This window comes from Cricetulus griseus, chromosome 5 (assembly GCF_003668045.3).
Source record: "Cricetulus griseus strain 17A/GY chromosome 5, alternate assembly CriGri-PICRH-1.0, whole genome shotgun sequence".
NCBI lineage: Eukaryota > Metazoa > Chordata > Mammalia > Rodentia > Cricetidae > Cricetulus > Cricetulus griseus.
In genome coordinates this window covers 183,172,647-183,186,532 of record NC_048598.1, presented here as the reverse complement: position 1 = coordinate 183,186,532, position 13,886 = coordinate 183,172,647, and the positions used below count along the sequence as shown (strand labels likewise).

The 13,886-nt window shown below is 48.2% G+C and overlaps 1 protein-coding gene and 1 non-coding gene across 7 annotated transcripts in view; one reads left to right on the top strand and one right to left on the bottom strand.

The window, feature by feature from the left end:
* Nucleotides 1-8,020, bottom strand: part of Mok (MOK protein kinase) — a 34,493-nt gene extending 26,473 nt beyond the window's left edge. For all 6 annotated transcript variants that reach the window (XM_035445383.1, XM_035445382.1, XM_027416609.2 and 3 more), the window contains exon 1: nt 7,790-8,020. Coding sequence is in view for 2 of the 6 variants with exons in the window: in XM_027416606.2 (XP_027272407.1) it covers nt 7,790-7,796 (7 nt within the window). In the remaining 4 variants the exon portion in view is untranslated. The remainder of the gene's footprint in view (nt 1-7,789) is intronic.
* Nucleotides 8,021-11,420: 3,400 nt separating this feature from the next.
* On the top strand, nt 11,421-11,494 carry Trnai-aau. Its single transcript has one exon. It is a non-coding gene; the product is annotated as a tRNA-Ile (tRNA).
* Nucleotides 11,495-13,886: the final 2,392 nt, after the last annotated feature.

Below are 13,886 nucleotides of genomic sequence, written 5' to 3'. Positions count from 1 at the left end.
TTAACCCCAGCACTTGGGAGGCAGAGGTAGACAGATTTCTGTAAGTTCGAGGCCAGCCTCAGCTACAAAGTGAGTTCCAGGACAGTCAAGGCTACACAGAGAAACCCGGTCTCAAAAAAAAAAAAAATGTTATTTTTATGTTATGTGTATGGGTGTTTTGTCTGCATGTACGTCTGTGTACTACATACATCTCTGGTGTCCACAGAGGCCAGAAGAGGCTGTTGGATCCCCTGGGGCTGGATATAGATGGTTTCCCTGACACGAAATTTATACTTAAATCAAATGTAAGGGAAGGGGGTAGGACATCTGCAAAGATGCCCAACAAGCATATGTCTTCACTATAGGGCATGCCACAACTGATGGGGAAACCGGTGTGGCAGTGAACAGCAGCACCTCAGAGACATCCTACAGGCACGCACGCACGCATGCACGCACACCGCCCCCAGTGTGCTTCCTGGGGACAGGGAAGGGCGAGCAGCTTTTGCATTCTGCTGACTCCTTTCAGCCCTGTGTGAGCATCCCACTCTGGGCACACAGCGCTTGCATGGTTGGAGAAAGGTGCTGGAAAGAAAGAGTCTACACTTCTGCAATGACGAGTTTCCACTCTCGGGACACGTCTCCAGACGAACATTTAGAGACAAAGACGGCTGTCAAACGTCACAACAGCAAAACTAGACTAGAAACTTGTAATTATTAAGGAGGTATTATGAAACAGTCATAAGTTGAAACATCATATTTTGCTAGCTTTACCTTCAACTAATAATTAGAAAGATGGGGAAAAATGTACAGACATAGCAATGAACACACATACGTGTGCATAGCAAAAAATGATACAAAAACCTAATTTTGTTTGTTTTTCTGAGACAGAGCTTCTTCCTGTAGCTTTGTAGACCAGGCTGGCCTCAAACTCATAGAGATCCACCTGCCTCTGTCTCCCCAGTGCTAGGATCAAAGGCTGCGCCACCACAACCCGGCCAATACCCTGTTTTACATTTCTCTCTAGGCTGGAGTAAAGGCGACTTTAATCTTCCTCACACTTTTCTGAATCGTTCAATGCTCACAATGAATGTATCTCAAATGTTTGTAAAGATAGGCATTTGAAGACCTTTAAGAAATCAAGGAATCTGCCAGCTAAGCACCGACAGAAGATAAATTTAAAAGGAATTGTTTAAAGGTGGGATCAATATAGAGAGGTGGTCGGTCGGGTCGGCAGGCTGTAGATGAGAGCTCCACCTGAGGGGGAGGAGGAATCTGACACTATAAATTCCAATGTGTTTCACCACAAGCAAACTGAGCAGGCTTGCTTTGAAAATGAAAAAAAAAAAAAAAAAAAAAAAAGTGAACTTTAAAATGGTTAAGTACACAAACTCAGAGTGTGCCAGCACTCTGCACCATCTAACCAGCAACAAATTGAACCAGCTCCCACAGATGGCTGGGACAGATAAAGGGTCACTTGTTTCTCCCTGGCTCTGTTGGCAGACACAAAGTCTGGGGTGTAAACCAAGAGTGACAGGTAGGAAGAGAAAAAGCAAAAAAGCCCTATGGGAAAACACCCAGGAAGAGCACCTTCCTTGCCAAGGGAATCTGCCTATTTCGCAGGCCTCCAAAGTTACCCCAAAAGCGTGGCCTGCACGGAAGGCGTAAAGCCGAGCAGGGAAAGAGGGTATGGAGCTCTCTCTGTCTTTGAAATAAAAGTCTGACCCCATATTAGTGGGAATAGTCAGCTTCCTAGGGAGGAAAACCACAGAGTCAGGGATAGAGAAAAGCAGACCATGCCGAGAGAAGAGTTTTTTCAGGCTAATTAAAATTCTATTCATTCTTGTTAAATTAAATCTGTGTATGAGGAATTCAAACCTATTAACACTTGAAAAGTAGAGGTCAAATTCGTCTTTTGTGACACCTGGGGTTCGGGAGCGTGTAACACTTTCATTCACATGCTGCTGGCAGTAATCTGTGAGGCAGGTCATGCCCACCAGTGCAACCCAGCAACGAAGCCAGGCGAGCAGGGCTGAAGGGGTTAACTGCTGAGTACAGCTAGAGGAGTTCCACCCATTGCAACCTTTGGGGGAAGTTAAGTAGTTCAAGCCACACTACTAAAACCAAATCAGGACTTTCTACAAAAAAGGGCTGTACCCTGTTAATTATCTCCTGTATTGCAACCTGAATTACCAAACATGGCAAAGCATAAAAGAACACACAATTATTCAAAAGTAATAACCATTTAAATTTAAACCACATTCACTAACCCAGGCAGCCTGATACTAGGAATGCATGGCACTAGTAACCCAGCAGTCCCCAAGAAAATCTGCATCACAAATGTGCATACACACATAGAAAACTGATACACTTTAAGAATGTTAAATAGGACCAACTGTGTCAAGTAGGGAGGATCCTGGAACCAAATGAAAATTTCCTGGTTGGTTTATTACAGAGCCAGTGTTGCGTCCGTTCGTTTATTTTCTTTCAGAAGTTGATACCAGTGGATCTGTTTATAAAAACAGAAGGTGATGTGCACACTAGGCAGGCATTGGAAAGGGTGACTGGGGTGCCTTGCAACCTCCAGGGATGCACTGACATTTAGGAGGGAGAGGGCCTGAGCTCAGTGCAGTGACAGTGGTGGTTTGTAAGTCTCCCCAGGAAGAAGAGACAGCTCTGCCACTGCCCGGCCAGCTGCTCTTTTCAGAGTGAGCTGAATAAATTTGTTTTCATCTTTAAAGAGCACGCCTTTAATCCCAGCACTGGGGAGGAAGAGACAGGTGGATCTCTGTGAGTTTGAGGGCAGCCTGGTCTACAGAGCAAGTTTCAGGACAAGTTTCAAAGCTACACAGAAACCCTGTCTCAAAAACAAACAAACACAAAATAAATCTCTCATAGAATAGCAAATCATTATGTCCCTTTAGTATGTATAATTTTGCTTCGTTTTTTGTATGTCTAAATAATCCATTTAAAAGTTCAAATAGGCCAGGTGGTGGTAGGACGAGCCTTTAATCGCAGCACTTGGTGGATCTCAGTGAGTTCCCAGTCCGATCTACAGAGTAAGTTCCAGCACAGTCAGAGCTGTACAGAAAAACCCTGTCTCTCAAAAACACAAACAAATAATAAAAATAAAAATTCCAGACAGGGAAAAAAAATGAGGATTCCAATTAGATTAGATGAGAACAAAATTTTTCAAAGTAAGGATTTGACACTCTCATTCTTTCCTCTCTCTCATGTCCCTTTCTTTCATCCACCGGGATAGCAAGGCATTCATTTCTAATTTCCATGCATCAGACACAAAGCCATACACACGCCATCTCATCTGAACCGTGAACAAATCCTTTGAGATGGTTGTTACTCTCCCTGGAGACAGTTGTCACTATACGTGTTTAAAGATGAGCGCCGAGGGGACTGCAGAGATGACAGTTTAGAGTCCTTATTGTCCCTACAGAGGACAAGTTTGATTCCTAGCAGACTGGAGTGACTTATTCTGAGATGGAAACTAGTGCCATGAAGAAAACCAGAGTAAGAAAGGTCAGTAATGGGCCTGAGACTGCCATGCCCACTTGGCTCTGCCTGGCTGCAGTGTGCCCCTAGCTCCACAGCTCAGCTCAACTTAACCCCAGACACCTTGCTACTCACTATGCAAATGATGCACAAGGCAAAGAAAAAGGACAGGAAAACTGACTAAACATGAGTGTCACCAAAAATTTTATCACAATTAAAAGTTTCTGGGGTAGCCGGGCGTTGGTGGCGCACGCCTTTAATCCCAGCACTCGGGAGGCAGAGGCAGGCAGATCTCTGTGAGTTTGAGACCAGCCTGGTCTATAAGAGCTAGTTCCAGGACAGGCTCCAAAGCCACAGAGAAACCCTGTCTCAAAAAACAAAACAAAACAAAACCAGTTTCTGGGGTGGGGAAAGTTTCTGAACACACAATTACCACCAATGATTCAAAATCAAACAAATAATAAAGCTGAGCTGCTTCTAGCACCTAGCCACTTCACTACAGCCTTAGTCCTGAATGCACACGTGCACCAGCTCAGCGAATGCCGGCACAACCCACAGTGCCAGCGAGCTGCAAACACCCTGCATGTTGTTGCTGTGTTCTTCCTAAATTTACAGACTTGTAATATTTTCCTCCCAGCATTTCTCAGTACATGAGTGTTAGTATTATTTTTTGGAATGTATTGTTATGTTAAATGGTTGCAACATTAGGAGGATTGAGAATCACTGGAATAGAAAGTCAAACTACTGTTTGAGTAGCTGACTTAAGTTTCATTTTTTTTTAAGATTTTTATTTATTTATTTATTATGTATACAACATTCTGCTTCCATGTATATCTGCACACCAGAAGAGGGCACCAGATATCATAATGGATGGTTGGGAGCCACCATGTGGTTGTTGGGAATTGAACTCAGGACCTCTGGAAGAGCAGTCGGTGCTCTTAACCGCTGAGCCATCTCTCCAGCCCTGAGTTTCACTTTTTAAAAAATTATTAAATAGTGTTGGAGAGATGGCTTGGTGGTTAAGAGCACTGGCTGCTCTTGCAAAAGACTGGGATTTGGTTCCTGGCACCTACATGGTGGCTCATAAGTGACTGTAACTCCCTGTTCTGACCTTTCCTGGCACTGTATACACATGGTGCATAGACATACAGGCAGGCAAACCACTCATGCATATACTAAAAATTTTAAGATTAATGTTTGCATATGTAATTTGCATTTTATGATGTATCCGTTTTTAACTTTTCTGACTTTTTGTTTTTCTTTTTTGAGTGGAGAGAGAGAGAGAGAGAGAGAGAGAGAGAGAGAGAGAGAGACTGTTTTTGTGTGTGAGAGAGAGAAGAGAGAGGAGGATTCCATAGCCTAAGTGAGAAGAAAACCTCTGGGGTTGGACCTTACCTTCTACCTTGTTTGTGGCAAGGTCTCTGTGTTTACCACTGCATACGCCTGACCTGCAAGCTTTTGGGGAACATCCTATCTCTGCCCCCAATCCCAAGGTAAGCATGCTGGGATTACAGGTACACACTACTGCATGAGATTTTGTTTTTTGAGGCAGTGACTCTCTAGTATTTAGACCTGGCTGTCCTGGAACTTGCTATGTAGACCATGCTGGCCTCCAACTCACAGAAATTTGATTACCTCTGCCTCTAAGTGCTGGGATTAAAGGTGTGCTCACCCCACCACCCAGGGGGTGATCTTTCTTAAAGGGAGGGATACAGTGGCATGAGACTATAATCCCAGTACTTAGAAGACAGAGAAAGAAGGGCTGCCCCACCTTTGAGGGTAGTTTGGTCTATACAGTGAGTTATAGGCAGGCCAGAGCTGTCTCAAACAACAAGAAAACTAAAAGCAGAAAAATTAAAAAATAAAACGAATACAAAGGACTGATACACACATATATATGGTGATACTTTGTTTATGATCTAACAAACAAAGCTTGCCTGAAGGCCAGAGTGCAAAGCTAGCCACACTAGTCACAGAGGCCAGGCAGTGGTGGCGCATGCCTTTAATCCCAGCACCAGAGAGGAATCTAAGGTGGGAGAAGACAGGAGCGGAGTCAGTCAGAGGTTTGGTGGAGAGCAGAGTAGTCTGAGGTTCAGTGGATGATCGCCCTTCCGTCTGAGCATTGGTAGAGGTCAGAACTCTATCTGCTCTGCTTCTCTGATCTCCAGCTTTAACCCTAATATCTGTCTCTGGGTTTTCATTATTTGTGCGAGACACACACACACACACACACACACACACACACACACACACACACACCCCCCATAGTGACAGTGGTTGCCTCTAGAAACTGGAGCACAAAGGACCCAAAGAGGCAAGGGTGCATGAACAGGAGTCCCAAATGATCACTTCTAACCAGCAAAAGCCAACACCAGGCACTGTGGAAGGAAACAACAGAAGGGTGACCCCATCACCTGACATACTACTTACAAAGTTACTTAATTAAACTACAGCTAATCATGAGAAAATCATCAGATGAATCCAAATTTGGAAACCAAAGAAATAAGACACCAAATATCATTTGCAATTCTGATTGGGTTCTGAAAACAAAGCAACTATAATGGACATTACTGAGTTAATTGGGAAGGCTGAAGTAGGAACTGTCTATTAAACACCAGCTGTACTGAGGCGTTACCTTTCCTAAATATATCTGCACGTGGAAACGTGCGACTGTCGGGGAGCATGTCCTTGCTGTGTGAGGGAGGTGAACCCTCACAGGCACACACATGCCTTCAGCTTACCACCTGTTTGAAACAGCCTCTTGTTTGCTGCAGAGCAGCCAAAGCTAAGGCCCTTGAGCTCCCAGGGTTCTCCTGCCTCCACCTCCAGGCCTGCTGGAGGAGTACCAGGATTCTAGATAGGGCCACTACCGAGGCTTCCCGGGGGTCAGAGGGGACAGAACTCAAGTTCTCATAGGGTAAGCAGGCCCTTTAGCCACTGAGCCATCTCCCTAGCCTCAAGTCCCTGGACCCCAAGTAAATACTGGCTGAATTAGTAGCGGTGTAATGTCATCACTTCTACAACCAGCTCAGTGGAAAGAAACAAATACGTCAATTGAACACACAACACCAGAGCAAAATTAGTACACAAACTAATGGAAGATTTAGAAATATGCAGGTTACCCTTCTAATTCTTCTGCAGCTTTGAAAACGAAGTACTTGGGAAGGAAAAGATGAATAGAAAGCATGCCTACAGGTGTGCACGAGGAAGGAAGTACGAGTGCAAAGATGCTTGTAGGCTGTGCATTTTAATCGCGGCTTTGTGAGGCATTCGTGACAATGATAAACACGCTGCAGGGGGGAGCGCAGCCTGTAATGCCAACGCTTGAAACTTGGAGGCAGGAGGAGGATCAGGAGTTCAAAGGCAGCCTCAGCTACACATCTAGTTCAAGGCCAGCCTGGGCTAAATGAGATCCTGCTCTCAAAGAAAACCCCCCAAAACAAAATGATAACCATATAAACACTACTGGACAGAAGAAATGAAAACGCCTGATAAACAGTGAATGAGATCACTTGTCTCGCTTTTTTTTTTAATGTTAATGTAGTAAACGGTGCACAGAAATTACTGCACGTCAATCAAAACATAATGTAAATTTAATACTGTAACCACACATAACATAATCTAATCTTCACAGCAAAAGGAACTGTAATTTTCCTACACCTCTGGCTACAGCTATGAAAGGCAATCATTAACTGCATGGCTGTGAGAACCAAGCAGCCGTCCCAACAAAACCAACCCGGCTAGTAGTCGCACTTGGACTGTACGTTACCCCCCAAAGCCCCCGAAAAGTCAGTTGGTTTTCTTCTTCTTTTGTTTTTGTTTTTGTTTTTCCCCAGTCTTTCTATTTTCTAGAATGGCCGTCTCGTTCCCCAACTTCTAGGGGGCCGTTTTAAACCCCGCGGGAAGGCTGCCCGGGAGACACCACGGCTTAACTCAGGAGAGCAAGACGCTCGCACAGCCCCCCCCGCTCGCACAGCGCCCCCCCCCCCCGCTCGCACAGCCCCCGCTCGGGTCTCGATCGCGCCAGTGAAGCCGCTTCGCTGTCCCTAAAGGGCCGGGCGAGCCTCACTGCGAGCGCTCGGAGCCGACGGCCCAAGGTCTGGCGAGCGAGCGAACGAATGAATGAACGCATGAGAGAGTGAGTGAGTGAGTGCGAGAATGAATGAAGTCACTACTCCCCAAACTCCCGCATAACCGCCGGGCCCCGGCTGCCCGCCCGGGAGAGCCGGACTCCCCGCCCCGAGCAGCCTCGGGCGGCGCCGCCACGCAAGCCCGGGGACCCTCGGCCCTTCCCGGCCCCACTCACTCTTCATCCTGAACGCGGACCGCGGCGACAGCCCCCGGTCGGCCCCGGGCCGAGGGGAGACTAGGCGACTGTGGTACCGGCCTTCTGCTCTCCTGAGGTGGCTTCCGGCTCGAGGACATTCGCGGTGGTCCCTGGCTGGAGAGCGTTAGGATCCGGCCGCCATATTGTATTCCTGTTGCCCTAGCAACCGCCCCCCCCCGGCCCCCGAGGGAGGAGGAGGGAGGGCGCCCGAGGCAGTAGCCCACGCATGCGCACAAGGGAAGAGGTGGGAAGCGCCGCCCGTTCACGCATGCGCATTGCGGCCTGCCCGCCTGGGTTTGGTCGCTAAGCAACCTCTCTAGCTGCTTTAAATATAAGGACAATTTCTTACCTTAGCGAGTAGGCGACCTTGGCGGGGCTGGCTCTTCCCAGATCTCCTGAGAACCTGGTGCGCGAACAATGTCCTTGAGCTTTAACTGATTGCAACTCCCCTTGCTTGGCGCCTCTTCTGGGCCAACACCCTCAGTTGAGCATCTACCAGCCTGGTATATAGCGGCAGTTATGTAACTTGTAAGTTTTACTTTTTCAGCAAACATTTATTTTGCTACAAACACTGTTGCAGGCGTTGGAGGTATAAAGAAAAGCAGTGTGATCAAGATCCCTAAATTCTTTGTTTTTCAAAACAGGGTTTCTCTGTGTAGCTCTGGCTGAGCTCGAACTCTCCTGCCTCCGCCTCTTGAGTGCTGGAATTGAAGACGTGAGCCACCTTGCCCAGCTCACTAAATTCTTGTTATTGTAAAGTGAGGTTGAAAAATCCTCACCCCAAGGGACTGCAGTGAACATTAAAGGAGATTTTTTTTTCCCCTGACGGGGTCTGTCACACAGCAAGTGCTCAATAAATGTTTGTCCAGTGACCAAGGAGCATCAGCACCTGTCACCTCTCTGACATTCCTATCTGATTAGGGGCAAGCGTGATTTTTAAAGAGTATTGAGGATGCAGGACAAATTGTACCCCTTGAGCCAACAGTAAACGAGAGAAGCTCTTTGCTGACTTGGGCTGCAGAAGCTGTATGCTCGGTTGTTGGAGCCCCAGAGTGGCAAAGGGCTTTGTCAAGCTCATCTACTGGTGAGTCCCTGGCTCAGAGGCCAGTCATGGTTTCCAGCTCCCTGTGTTTCTGCTACAGTCAGAAGAGATTGTGCAAAAGGTTCTCAGCAATGTACGAATGTTAGGGAGGGATGTGTTCCAAATTGGTCCCTGCAACAAATGGTTTATTTTAGCAATTAGAAGCAACATCTGAAAAACCCTTCTGTCTGCCTACTTTTCTTTTTTATTCTAAACAGTTTTGATATAGCACATGTTGTGCAATGAAACATTTAAATTTCTGATTTCCCTTTTTGTTTTCCCTTTCTCTCCCCACCCCACCTCAGAATTAACAAGTAGGAGTTTCTATATGGAAAGTGTTTGTCCCCCTCATGCCTGTATGTTCCAGGGCCTTAAGTCAAAACTTAAAAATATAAATAGAGCCAGGTGGTGGTGGTGCACACCTTGAATCCCAGCACTCGGGAGGCAGAGACAGGTGGATCTCTTTGAGTTCAAAGTTAAGGAACACTCAGTACTGTGATGGCAGCATTCCAGACATTTGGTGAACACCTGCTCAGTGCCTGGCATGAACTCTATGCACGTGGCTCTATACATGAAAAGACTCACACCACTCGGACATGGTGGCTCACGCCTTTAATTCCAGCACTCGGGAGACAGAGGCAGATGGATCTCTGTGAGTTTGAGGCCAGCCTGGTCTACAAATTGAGTTCCAGAACAGCCAGAGCTGCTACAGAGAAACTCTGTCTCAAAAAAAAAAAAAAAAAAAAAAAAAAAAGGAAAGAAAGAAAGAGAAAAAGGAAAAGAAAAAAGAACCACATCACCAACATGTAGATAGTGACAAAGCAGTAATGATGTTGGCAAGTTAAGGAGAAAAGCTGGTCCTATCCCAAAGACTGGCTTCCAGCATGACACTGAACATTTCACAGGCCATAAAAGACAGAGGAGAGTGACCTAACTGCTGAGGGATAGGGGTCTCTATTCTAGAATTCTCCAGTTACTGGCCTAGTGGGGGCAGAAACGAAATGTGATCACACAAACAAGGAGGACTCAACACTGTGCAAGAGCCACCAATGAATGATGGGTGTCCAAGGAAAGGTAAATGACGGAGGTGAAACCCTGGGATGGACGGAAAGAGATCCAACACAGGCACGGAGAGATGGGATTCAAAGCATGCCAGGTGAAGTCCAGGGCGATGAGCTGAGCAGTGGGCATGGAGAACAACCAGCCCAGATTACAGCAGGAAGCTCTGGGAGTCTCCAACCAAGAGCAACAATCAAACACAACAAAACAGGACAACACGGCAGCTCTCTGATCTCATGTGTTTGACTGCCTTAAAAAGGAATCAACAATCCGATCAGATCTAAGCAAGGAAACACAGAACAACACAAAAAGTTCTACCAGAAAGAAATAAACGGCTGGAGGTGAGCACATCCAGTATTCTGGTTAGCCGGCTTGAAGCCCCGGGCACAGCCCAGCCCCCAGCACAGCGAGGCTTAAAATCGGCTGGGGCAGTGAGTGCTCCTATTCCCCGCCACTGCGGGGGGGAAACAGGAGAAACAGTTCGTGCCCTTCTCAGCTATGATGTTAGCCTGGGTTATATGACACTCTCCAAGAAGCGAACAAGAAGAAATTCAGAAAGCGGTCTGTTTAAAATGTTGCATATAAAGACACACATCCACCTGCTCAAGAAAACATTTGGTACCATTCATTTGTCCTAATGAGTGCAGCTCCGTGGATCTCGACTGCCCCCTGCAGTCCACTATTATCACCGCGCCGGGCCGCGGGGAGCCCCTGTGCACCCGGTGCTTAGTGCCCGCACCCCCACCCCGGGCTCCCGCAGACCCCTCGGGAAAGCGCGCTCGAAACCCCAGGATCTGCCGAGCTCCGCTTGGCTGTGGCCTTCTGAAGGGTGGAGGAGGAGTAGGGAGCGAGCAAGGAGACTGCAGATCGGGACATAGGGCAACCTGCGGCCAGCGACTTGAGTCTTGCGGGTGTCTGGTGTGACGGGAGGCGCAAAAGGCAACGTGGCCTCGAACCCGACTGCACCCCCTGGGGTTCCGACCCCCTGGGGTTCCGACCCCCTGCCTGCACATCGCAGATGCTGGCGAGCATATGGGTGGGCGAGCGCAGGCCTCGCGTCCGCAGGAAGCAAGCCGGGGCTGCTGGCTGCCTGGACGCCGGGAAACTCGGGGCTTCCTTGCCTGCTGCTGCCGGGTTCCCGGGTTCTGGGTCTGGCTGAGCCGCACTAAAGGCTGCAGTACGCTACACCTGTGGCTGCAAACATTTTCGGAGCTCTGACTGCGGCGTCAGGCCGCGGACACACAAGTGGCACTTTGTTTGGAGAAGTCCGGATTTTCTTTGGAGCCCCGGGTGACGGCTTTTCCGTGTGGTCAGGAGGTAACCCTCAGAGAAAGCTCGCAAGCGGCGGGAGCGCGGGAAGAGAGCCCGGCGCCGGGAGCTCCCGGGAAGAGGAGAAGGAGGAGCTAAGCAGCTGGGCACAGGACGTCTCCAAACCCTTGTAGGCGATCTGGGACAGCTCAGCACTCGTCTGGCCGGTTAGCTCAGTTGGTTAGAGCGTGGTGCTAATAACGCCAAGGTCGCGGGTTCGATCCCCGTACGGGCCAAGCTGACTATTTTTTACAAGAAATCTGAAAATGCAAGTGACTCCGACAGCTGTCTGCAGCCTCTTCCTGGGTAGCGGGAACCCCACTGAGCACCGCAGAAGGCCCTGCTGCACAAGTGACGTGTGTGCGTGCTCGTTAGGGCACTATAGATAAAGCGTTCAGGAGTCTGAGGTTTTAAACCCGGCTCCGGTCGTCCGGGACATCTCCCGAGGCTCCAGCTTTGCTGCTCCGCGTAGACGGACGGCCTCGGCTGGACCTCCGTGCTGATGGAGGCCTTCCGCGTGTTCTTCCCACAAGCCGGCTGCACGCGGGAGTTTTAGGACTTGGCAAATGCTTGCTTGAGATGTTGGAAGATCTGTGGCTCCCATAGTAGTGGCTGGGACTGTTGTTATTACAGACAAAATTAAAAGAAACGGGCTTTTGGCACCTACAACAGGTGCTTGCACACGTCATGCTTTGGATACAAGTAGGGAGTGGAGCCTGGCATGGAGACGAGATCCCAAGCTTGCTTTCCTAGTCACCCTAACTGACCATTGCTCTTGGGGTGTGTGTGTGGGGGGTGATCCCTCTACTGTGAACTTGGTTGAGCCTTCGGATGGGCCGCTCCAGCTTGTACTTTGTGGATATGATACTGCCCAAGGAGAGGATAATCTTTGTTTCTGTTTGGTTTTCATCTTTAGAGCTACAGGTGAAGCTAGGCCCTGCTAGTGCCCAGTAAGCCCTCTGCTGTCAGTATTGCTTTTCTGTAGGGAACGTGAAAGAGCATTGAAAGATGGCGAAGGGATTGGCTGTGGTTTTTTGTTTGTTTGTTTCTAAAGATTTATTTATTATGTACACACTGTTTTGCCTGCAGGTATTCCTGCACGACAGAAGAGGGCACCAAATCTCATTACAGATGGTTGTGAGCCAGCATGTGGTTGCATGGAATTGAACTCAGAACCTCAGCAAGAGCAGTTTCAGGCCAGCTTGGGCTGTATATGTAACAAGACACTGTTTGGCTAAGACACAGACTAGAACCATGACAACAGAAATGCAGTGGTCCCTGGCCAACACTTAGTGAAGCTGTTAGGACATTAACTCAGGACACCATGGCAAGGTTTATGGTGAGTGTAACATGAAGATAGACTGCAATAATAATAAAGATGAGGCAGCTCAGTGATTCAGGTTTCTTGCTCTTTCAAAGACCTGGGTTCGATTCTCAGTACATACACGGTAGCTCACAACCACCTGTAACTCCAGTTGATGCTTTCTGATGACTACCTCAGGCTCCTGCTCACATGGGCTGTCCATACTCAGGCACAGGAGGAGGAGGAGGAGGAAGAGGAGGAGGGAGAAAAAGAAGAAAAGAAAATTGTTGTTAAAAAAAAATGATCAGAACCTGACAGCAGGCTGTGCCCAGCCTCCTCTCCTGCGGCTTTCACTTATCACGCTGAGCTGCAATTGCTAGTAGTCCCACTCTTCCTAGTCAGACTCCAAACTTCCCAGGGTAGGGACTCCCATTGGCCCCACAGGGGCTTAATGAGTGTGTGTTATCAGTGGCTGACTGCCCTACTCAGGGAAGAGCTGACACACACAGAGCCACTACAGTAAAGAGAGAATTTAGACTGGGGATGAGGAGGTGGTGGAGCTGGATGAACAAACCTGAAGTGTGAGGCAGGTGGATGCATTCACCCACCCGAGTACTCACTCATCTCTCTCTCCTCCCAGCCATCCATGTTTCCAAGAACTGTTCATCTGTCCTTCCTTCCATCCATCATTCCCCTGAGTGTGTATTCTGTCTATCTATCTATCCATCTATCTATCAATCATCCATCATTCCCCTGAGTTTGTATTCTGGGCCAGAGCTCACCTTGGGCACCCAATGAACAATATGTTATCCCTGCCCTCAAGATGTGCACAGTCTAGGTGGCAGGCAGGTGTGGGATGGGTCACCCTGGAAATACTTTAGGAGCCTTGTGAGAATTAATGTTAAAAATGCAAACATTTGGGGACTGGAGGGGTGAGTCAGTCATTAAGATCACTGGCTGCTCTTACAGAGGACCTGAGTTCCATTCCCAGCACCTACATGGTGGCTCACAACCATCTCTACCTGTTCCAGGGGAGTCCATATTTTCTCTTGGCTCCTGAAGGCACCAGGTGTTAGTATTCGGGCATCTCTACTGGCCTGTCCTTGGGTTCTGCCAGGATACGCCCTCAGCTGCAGCCACTAAGAGCACCACCTGTGCACATTCACTGCGTTCCCTTTAAGAAGGGCCCTGCCTGCCTCCTATCCTCTTCTCTCTCTTTCTCCTGCTGCTCCCCTTCCTCCTTTTTATGATCCCTTTCCCTAATAAAAACCCCTCTGCTTGCACCCTCTCACGTGGGTCTTTCTCTTTCCTGCTTCCTTTCTTAA